Below are 9,596 nucleotides of genomic sequence, written 5' to 3'. Positions count from 1 at the left end.
GGTTTTGAGCAGCAAAGGAGCATGTTCTACAGAGACAATCATGACATTTGTGGACAAAGTTTCATCTCTCCCTTCCCAATCTGTACACCTTTTATTTCCTTGTCTTATTACTTGAGCAGGACTTCCAGGGCCACTTGGGAAAGCGTGGTGGGAAGGGACACCATGAAATACAGGGTTAACATGATGGAGCCACAGGGTTTTGGTAGATGCTCTTTGTCAAGCTGAGGTCCCCCTCTGTTCCTAGTCTGAAGAATTTTTATCGTGAACACGTGTTGGGTTTCGTCAAATGCCTTTTCTGCATCTATTGATATGTTCATGTAATTTTGTACTTTACCTTAAAAGTGATGGATTACCTTCACTGATTCTGAATGGCAGTGAGATTTTTAAAAGACATTTTGGCTGCATAAGAAGACCGGAGGGGGTGGGAATGAGGAAGCGAGAGTGGAATTGGGGAGCTCAGTTTAAAATGCCTGGAGGAGCGGCGTCTGGGTGGCTCAGTCGGCTAAGTGTCTCCCTTCGGCTCAGGTCATGATCCTGGGGTCCTGGGATGGGGCCCTGTGTCGGGCTCCCTGCTCAGCGGAGAACCTGTTTCTCCCTCTCCCTCTGCCCCTCCCCATTGCTCGTGCTCCCTCTTTCTCTATCAAATAAGTAAAATCTTCTTTTAAAAAAGCCTGGAGGAATTCTAGTGAGAGCTGATGAAGGCAGCGGGGGCCAGAAACACTGCAGGGAGAACATTCTCGTGGTTTTTCTGGGCGGGTTATGAGGGGAGAGAGAGGGAGGAGAGGAGCCACAGGGGTCCCACGTCTGGCTCTGCACCTGGGCAGGTGGCACTTCTGCGAGGACACCGGGTGGCAGGTGCACACTGGTCAGCCTGCACTGGACCCGGGGGCGTGAGGTCCTGTGACTTAGGAGCAGGTGCACAGGGGGTGGATCCGGAGACACGCCGCAGACACGCTCCACTTTGTCAAGTGGAGGCTGACTTCGTCTTCAATTCTTTCAGGTTTGTGTCTGAAAGAGATTAAGGACTTAGGGTGGGAGGAAAATTGGGTTTCTGGGAAGATTTTTTGTACAGCTGCCGAGTCCAGAGTGGTCTTGGACTCCGGTGGGTGTGGCAGAAGGGAAGGACAAGTTCAAGATGCAGCCTCCTCGAGGACGTTAGTCCAGCAAGTAACCCCTCCTTCTCCTGCACCAACATGTTTTACGTAACTTTATTTCTTAGAACAGTTTCACGTCCACAGCAGAATTGGGGGGAAGGTGCAGAGACTTCACATATACTGCCTCCCTCCCCCCACCCTCAGCCCCCCGTCATCCACATCCCCACCAGATGGTACCTCTGTTACAACAATGAGTCCGCATTGACCCGTCATCATCCGGAGTCCATCGTGAATCCCATCGGGGCTCACTCTCAGTGTTGGACATTCTGTGGGTTTGGACAAGTGGATGGTTACCTGGACTCACTGGTCCCCTGAACTCTAAAGTCCCAGTCAACTGTTTAATGGATGCCTACATTTACGGGTTTAGTGAGCCTCTCAAACTTCACGGGGCAGATGCTGCATGCCACCCCCAAGGATGATCCTCTCAGAGGCTCCCCATCTGCTCCGTGTGACTCCATCCTTCCGGTTTCCGAAACAACACCGGGGACACAGGCCACACTGCTCTTCTTCAGAGCCCACACGGGTCAACATGAAAACCTCTTTTGCTTTGTCGTCAAATACATCCGAAATCCGAGGACGGCTTCCTACAACCGCGGAAGCTACTACCACCCTGATGCTGGCCACCAAGGTCTCTCTAGGTGCCATGGACTCACCCTGGTCTCCCTGCTTCCTCAAGGGACTTAAGATGTAGGTCAGAGAAGTTCACTCCTCCGCTCCAGCAGGCTGATGATTTTCCGTGGCTTGCTGGGAAACGTAGAGTTGTGATAATCCCCTTTGGGCCCGTGTCCCCAACACGGAGGCCTGTTTCCTGCCTGATGGCAGCAGCCCCTCTGCCCTCCCTGGTTCCGCTGCAGACACTGTCCCCCAGGAGCCTCAAGGCACATGTGCCTCCCCTCTGCTGAGTGCTCTCTGCCTGGTTATCACCAAGCCTGGCTCCTCTGCGGCTAGCCTGGCCCACTTGACCTTCCTGTGGAACATTCCTGACCGCCACACCCGTGTCCACGTGACATGCTGTGTGTCTCCCTCGTTCCCTTCCTGTCTCCCAACATCAGACTTTTCACGACGTGTCCGCAGCGTCGGGAACAGTGCCTGACATGGACAGACTCTGGGCTCTGGGAAAATCTGTTTTCCAAGAAGTAAATTTGAGAAAGGGAGCAAACAATAAGTCAAGGTCTTAGAGAAGGTGCAGTGGGGTTGGATGGGGGCGCACAGGGAAGAAACCCACCGCGGGGACGTGGACCCGCGGGGAAGAGGGACGGGAGGGCAATGGTCTTCCCCGTGGCCATCAGCAGGCTCTCTTCTTCGCCTGGGCCTTCACACCCCTAGTTCTGGGGTACCTTAGGACACCTGGTGCAGGGTGGGCGCTAAGCAGGCCCAGCACTGCTCCCCTCCCTGCAGCACCAGCACCCCTGATGTGGGGCCTCGGAACCCTAGATGACACCGTGGATGGTCACCAAGCCACACCCCCAGCCCTCCCCTCCCACTGTGCCCCTTCTCCCCATGACCCCCTCCCGCTGACCCCCTCCCGCTGACCTCCCTCCATATGGCTCCTCCCACTGGCCCCCTCCCGCTGACCCCCTAGTCATGACCCCTTCCTAAACTTAGTGTTGTATTTCAATTATATGTCAGTAAAACTGGAGAAAAAAAAATTAAATCCTTCCCTTTCTTCATTTGAATATTGATGATTAAATGGTAATGAGGAGGAGATATAGTTTAATAGGGTTCATATGAGACTGGAGTTCCCTGCATCTCCTGACTTTCTTTTAAGGCACTAAAACTGAGAAGGCGGCTAACCCACGATTCAGTCACTTCCCTCTGAGCATGCTCGAAGCACCCCCACGGCCACGCCCGCAGCCCCCGTACGAGCCAACCCACAGCCGGAGGGCGGCTGATTGGCAGCCAGCGGGAAAGACTCCCGGATCCTGATTGGGCACGTCCGTTGTTGTGGGCGGGCATAGAGGGCCGGGATCCGGAAGCGTCGCCGTGCGGCTCTGGCCCCGAAGTGGGTCCCGCGGGGATAAAACTAGGGTCGCCGGATCTCCATGGCAGCGCTGCGGCAGCAAGGTACGCTGGGTGGGGGTCTGGGGGCCAAGGCGGGCGGCGCAGGTGGGGAGCGGGGGCGCGACCCGCCCAGATCCTGTTCTAGGACCCAGACCCCGGACCCCCGGCCCACCTCCTGCCCAGACCCCAGACCCCAGAGCCCTGTCCACCTCCCACCCGGACCCGGGACCCCGGCCCACCTGCCGCCCAGACCCCAGAGCCCTGTCCGCCTCCCACCAGGAGAGCCCGGGACCCCGACCCATCTCCCCGCCCCCCAACCGCGGACCCCAGAGCCCTGTCCACCTCCCTCCCCGGACCCCGGACCCGGGCCCACCCCCCGCCTGGGCCCCAGAACCCTGTCCACCTCCCACCCGGACCCAGGAGAGCTGCTCACCTCCCGCTGGGATCCCAGAGCCCTATCCCCCTCCGTCCTGTACCGGGACCCCGGCCCACCTGCTGCCCAGACCCCAGAGCCCTGTCCACCTCCCTCCCTGGACCCCAGACCCGGGCCCACCTCCCGCTGGGATCCCAGAGCCCTATCCACCTCCCTCCCGTACAGGGACCCTGGCCCACCTCCTGCCCAAACCCCAGGCCCAGGCGGATGTTGGCGCTGGGGGGCCGGGACACCCCAGGACCCCAGGTATCTCTGGGATCCGTACCCCAGCCCTGGGTGTCCAAAGGCCCTGGGCGGAGGCGACAAGGCCTGTGGGACCCCAAAGGAGCAGGGAGCACCTTTCCATGAGTGAATATGGGATTTGCAGGGGCCAGGGTCGGTCCCCAAATTCTTGGCAGGGACCTGCAGCTTGTAGTCGAGCACACACTGTGGGACTGGTTTTCCTCCCGTGGAACAGGTCAGAAGCTCTCTGAGCCTCATTTGCTTCGTCTGTAAAATGGGCATAATATCTACCTTGTAACAGTTCATTAACTGATATTTCCAACCAGCACCCAAGGGGTGGAATACATTTAATTGGCTAACACTTTGGTGCCTTAGAATTGAATGTGGGCAGATGCAGGGAACTCCCATCTCATTAAGGTGCAACTAAATCTCATTCCCACCCAGTCATCAGCATTCAGAGGAAGAAGGGGAAGGTTTTATGTTTTCCCAGTTTTACTGAGATATGATTGACATTCAACCCTGTGTAAGTTTAACGTGTGCAGCATAGAGACTTGACATGCATGCACACTGCAAAATCATCACACGAGGTTAACATGATGTTTTTCCTTGTGGTGAGAACTGTAGGACTTTCTCTCTTAGCAACTTTCAAATATAGCACACAGCACTGTAGACTAGGGTCACCATGCTGCACATCACGTCCCAGGAGTTACTAACTCTACAGCTGGAAGTTTGTACCTTTGGCCACTTTCCTCCAGTTCCTTCCCTCCGCCCCTCACCCCTTCTGTTAACCACTAATCCGTTCTCTGTATCTACGCATTCAGGGGTTTTTAGAAGCCACACATAGGCAAGAACATATGGTATTTGTCTTTGACTTATTTCATTTAGCATAGGCCCTCGAGGTCCACTATGTGGTTGCAAATGGCAAGATTTCCTTCCTTTTTAATGGCTATTGTAAATAGTGCTTCAGTGAACATGGTGGTGCAAATACCTCTTTGAGCTCCAGATTTTATTTCCTCTGAATAAATATCCAAAAGTGCCATCACTGGGCTGCAGGATAGTTCTAACTTTTTGAGGAACCTCCATACTGTTTTCCAGAGTGGCTGCACCAGCTTGCATTCCCACCAACAATGTAAGAGCGTTCCCCTTTCTCCACATCCTCGCCAACATTTGTTATTTTTTGCCTTTTTGATTATTGCCATTCTAAGAGGTGTGAGGCGATCTCTTGCTGTGGTTTGGATTTGCATTTCCCTGGTGATGAGTGGTGTTGAACATCTTTCCATGTGTCTGTTGCCCATCTGGACGTCTTCTATAGAAGAATTTCTATTCAGATCCTCTGCCCATTTGTTTAATTAGCTTGGTATTTGCTGTTGAGTTGTGTACATTCTTCATATATTTTGGGCATGACCACCTTTCAGATGCATGACTGGCAGGCATCTTCTCCCGGTCCCTAGACTTCCTCATCGTGTTGGTGGGTTTCTCTCCTGTGCAGAAGCCTTTTGGTTTGATGTGTCCCACTTGTGGATTTTCGCTTTTGTTCCTTGTGCTTTAAGTTTCCTGTCCAAAAAACCATCACCAAGACCCATATTGAGAAGCTCTTTCCCTGTGTTTTCTTCTAGGAGTTTATGTTTTCAGGTAAAAGTGAAGGTTTTTGATACATTTCTTTTGTTACTTGGATTGGTTCAGGCTGTAATTATTTATTTTTTCTTTTCTACATTTAAAATGGATGATTGTGGTTTTGCTCTTTGAAATGAAAAGTCGAGTGTCCATTATAGTTAATAAGCACTTGCTTAAAATAAGAAATGGAAACTAATTTCTCAGTAAGGCAGAATATGGAGAGCAGTGAATAGAGTTCCTATCTCTGTGGCTTCCTTTATAGGAGAACACTGTGCGCACGCCTCCCTACTGTTCTGCACCCTGCTGAGTCCTGACTTGCTCCTATGAGCTTTAAAAACAGATCATCACAGGTTGAAATGGCTTAATTTCTAACCAGTCAGATGTTAGTCTCCAAAATGAACATTAACAGATCTTGAGTACTCAGACCACTGTTCTTACATACGCTGGAAGCAGGAGCGAAGACTCTGTAGGCTTGTGAGCGGGCCTAACCCAGGTGGCCACCCTGGATGTTTGCGCTGTCTGCAAGCCCGAGCAGGCCTCCCTGTCACCAGGGGTCCTTCCTGGACTCTGCACAGCCGCTCTTTCTCTTCATCCCCTTCTCGCATGCCACGTGTGTGTGTGACCCTTCCAAGCCTGACACTGTACTCTTCCCTCAGCAAGAAAGTAGAAGCATCTGAGCGCACCTCATCAAGTTGTCAAAACCTTTCGCAGCTCACCAGATTGACATGAGTGAAACCTTGCATTGTTTTCCTCGGTCAGGGACCTTCTTCTCTAAAAACAAACTCCTCTTCCCATTGGATCGGTGGTAGAATTGTCAAAGTGAGGTTTTAAGACACTGCAGTTGGAAGGATGGATTAGCAAGTCTTGAAAGTCTACAATTTAAGTGGGAAACAAATATTAGTTTTGTGAGTCTTTTTAACAAGATCACTGAAGAGCATGTCTCTGGGACAACACTTACACTTCCAGAAACACTTATGGGGGAGATTACAGTTGGAAAAAGATTCTAAGCACCTGTAACTTGTCGAAGCCTACAATTTGTGTAGCGAGCGGAGAAGGCCATGGCTGGTGCAGACTTGCCCTCACAGCTCTGCTCTCTCTCTGCCCAGCCCCCCTTCAGAGACACAGGGTCGCCTGCAGAACTCTCGCTTCACACTTTTTCATGCAGCAAATGTTCACTGAGTCTGCTGAGTGTGTGTGACATCTCATTCAGGCCCTGGGAACGCAGCAGGGAATCAAACGCTTTCATTCTAGGCAGGTCCCAGGTTGTTCCTTTCGGCTAGGGTCATGGTTGCGGTTGAGCCACATCCCAGGAAAGATACTCCGCTCTGGCATGGACCAAGAAAGCATGACAGGCTGCAGCAGTGATTCTAGGGACTTCCCTGAAGGCAGAGTGCTTCGGCCAGGTCCTGAATCTTCCCGACACCCAAATTTCTCCTGAGACGATTTGTAGCGAAACTCTGCGGGATTCATGGGGAGGATGTTTTGCTTTTGCAGCGATACGACTTGAGTAAGAAGCAAGTTTTTTTTTTTTTAATGTGCTCTGTTTTATGTGGGAAAATGTGTGAATGGTACTAGCAGTGTCTCCTGGGCCAGACTTTGCCTCTGGGAGGTAACAGGCGGACCTGGAATGAATAGCTCTCCGTAAGTGAAGCGAGTCCTGTGAAGGCCCCCACATCCTTTGTGCTGCGGGAGATTGGGTGAATATCCAGCATGTAGTCAAGTGCTGGGTCAGGTGGGGACCGGCTGGCTCCGAGGAGCCGAGGTAGAGGAAGCAGCATGATAGCACTGGGAATCGGGAAGGATGTCCAGGTGGATTGGGCGGCAGCGGCCACGGGCCAGCTCCCTGTGGAACGGGCGCTCCCCCGGGGATGGCGCAGGCTGCAGGAGTGTCTGGTCCCCATCTCACACGGTGCTGGCCTCAGGAGCTGCCCAGGTCACTCTTCAAATGAGTGACCAGGTGTAGTGTCCCTGCCACCTACCTAACAGGTGCCTCTCCTGCCTTTCCGGGTGCCTTCTTGTAGTGGGAGCATCGTATTTCATGAGGTAGCTCATCCATTTTTAGAAAGCCTGACTGTGGTACGTCTCCCTGCTTCTAGTTTTGCTGCTTGGAGCCTGAGCAGAGAGTGTGTAGCCCCTCACGCAATGGTGCTTCCTCAGAGTCTTGAGCACCCTGCCATCCCTGCCTCCCAGCTCTGTACACGTGCGTGTACAGGCATGTGCGTGTGCCTGTGTACCTCTGTGTGTGTGCAGGTGTCTCCCCTATCACCCCTCGGGCTTACACACACTGCCAGCCGCCTCCTCTGGAGTCTCAGAACCACATGCTCTGGTTGGGATGCATCTCTATTGGAAAGTGACCCCCACTCCTTTGCTGAGCTGTATGCCAGGTGTCTGGTGCTGGCCAGCGCCAGGTGGCTCTTGGGGCCCAGCTTCATCTTTGTGCCTGTGAGGCTTCCACAGTAGAAATAGCCTGGCTTTCCTTACTCATATAAGTTGTCCAGGGCAGAAGGCTGGATTAGCGCCCCTACCCCCGTTCCAGCTCCCGTGATGGCGTGCACCCTCCATCACACACTGCTGCTCTCTGGATTGTCACCACCAGATTCCTGTCTGAATTCTACCAGGAAGGCTTCCTGTGCTCAGCAAGCATTTCCTGAATGAGCAGAGGAGTGAATGCATGAGCTCAGCAAGTTATTTCCTTAATGAATGAATGAATGCATGTGCTCAGCAAGTATTTCCTGAATGAATGACTGAATGAATGACTGAATGAATGTGCTCAGCAAGCATTTACTGAATGAGCAGAGGAGTGAATGCATGATCTCATCAAGTATTTCCTTAATGAATGAATGAATGCATGTGCTCAGCAAGCATTTCCTGAATGAATGACCCAGGGAACAGACAAACGAATGGCTCCATGCAAACCATGAATGCTGGGCCCTGGCTGCCCAGAAGCAGCCATGTTGGGGTAGGAATTGTGAGCTGTTACAGGTTTCAGGCACAGGAGGGGTGGGTGTTTGTTTCCATAAAAGACAGATCTGAAAGTGCACAGGGTAATTGTGGGAAGGGGCAGGTCCAGCATGTGGTTGGGGTTTCGTGGGTGGGTGAAGACAACAGGGAGTAAGACAGCAGCCCTGGGGGACAGATGTTTCCTGAAAAAACTGGACATGGGGACTGACCTCGTAAGTCCAGAGATGCCTGGTGGGCGGTTACAGTCTCTGCTGTCTCTTGGATTTGGCACAAGTCAGGTTGGGGTATGTGGATAGAGTGGGTTCAACCACCTGACACCATGTGCCCAACGCTAGAACGCTTCTGGTCTGAGGGAGGTGGGCCCCTCTCAGGGCGCCCCTGTAATGCTCAGTTTTCTCATCTGTAGGCTGGGGCTGTCCTGGGTTCCTTCCTGATGTGGTTGTCAGATGCAGCCGCAAGAGGCACGGAGCAGAGGCTCAGGAAAACCAAGGCCGTTATAGTCGTGGGTCCTAGAGACGGAAGGCACGCCAGGCCACCCCATGCTGGGCCCCCCGGGGAAGCACTAGGGTCAGGAGGCAGGGGAACCCTTAGGCCACAGCCTTTGTTGGGGTTTCCATGGGAAAAGCAGGCAGGACAGGGCGAATGATTCAGGACTGGCGACTTTGAGCAATTTGGGTGGGCTTTGGGCAATAGGGGTGGCACCAGGCCCTGGATGATCAAGGCAGAGGAATGTTGCTCCTGGGTGCGGGGAAGGTGGGGCAGGCAGGGCAGAGGGGTGTTGTTCTGGGTGTGGTGCTGGTGGGAGAGGCCAGGCTCCCATGGATTAGTTTGCATATCAAAGAGACTCTGCTTTGCTGTCTCCTAAGTGTGGGCCAGCCCTGGGAGGGGCAGTCTCTCCAGCCAGGAAGGTTTTTAAGATGTCAAAAAATGATAATACAGTTAATCCGTGAACAACAGGGCTTTGAACTGCATGGGTCCACTTGGACGTGGGTTTTTCCCATCAATACAGTATAGTTCTGTCGATGTGTTTTCTCTTCCTTATTTTCTTAGTGACATTTTCTTTTCTCTAGTTTCCATTGTGAGAATACACTACGTGATACACATAACAGACAAAATAAGTGTTAATCAACTGTTATGTTATTGGTAAGCTTTCTGGCCAACGGTAGGCTATAGTAGTTTGGGGGGTCAGAGTTTATACAGGGGTTTTCAGC

The 9,596-nt window shown here is 52.7% G+C and overlaps 1 protein-coding gene across 1 annotated transcript in view; it reads left to right on the top strand.

Annotated features, from left to right (window-relative positions):
• Positions 1-3,118: 3,118 nt before the first annotated feature.
• Positions 3,119-9,596, top strand: part of ERICH1 (glutamate rich 1) — a 55,206-nt gene continuing 48,728 nt past the window's right edge. The window contains exon 1 of the mRNA XM_028099762.2: positions 3,119-3,218. Within this exon, the coding sequence (XP_027955563.1) occupies positions 3,197-3,218 (22 nt within the window). The 5' untranslated portion in view covers positions 3,119-3,196. The remainder of the gene's footprint in view (positions 3,219-9,596) is intronic.

The sequence above is a fragment of the Eumetopias jubatus genome, unplaced genomic scaffold, assembly GCF_037043125.1.
Source record: "Eumetopias jubatus isolate StellerSeaLion01/CBP00866 unplaced genomic scaffold, mEumJub1_p1.0 scaffold_2, whole genome shotgun sequence".
NCBI lineage: Eukaryota > Metazoa > Chordata > Mammalia > Carnivora > Otariidae > Eumetopias > Eumetopias jubatus.
This window is presented reverse-complemented; position numbering and strand designations above follow the sequence as displayed.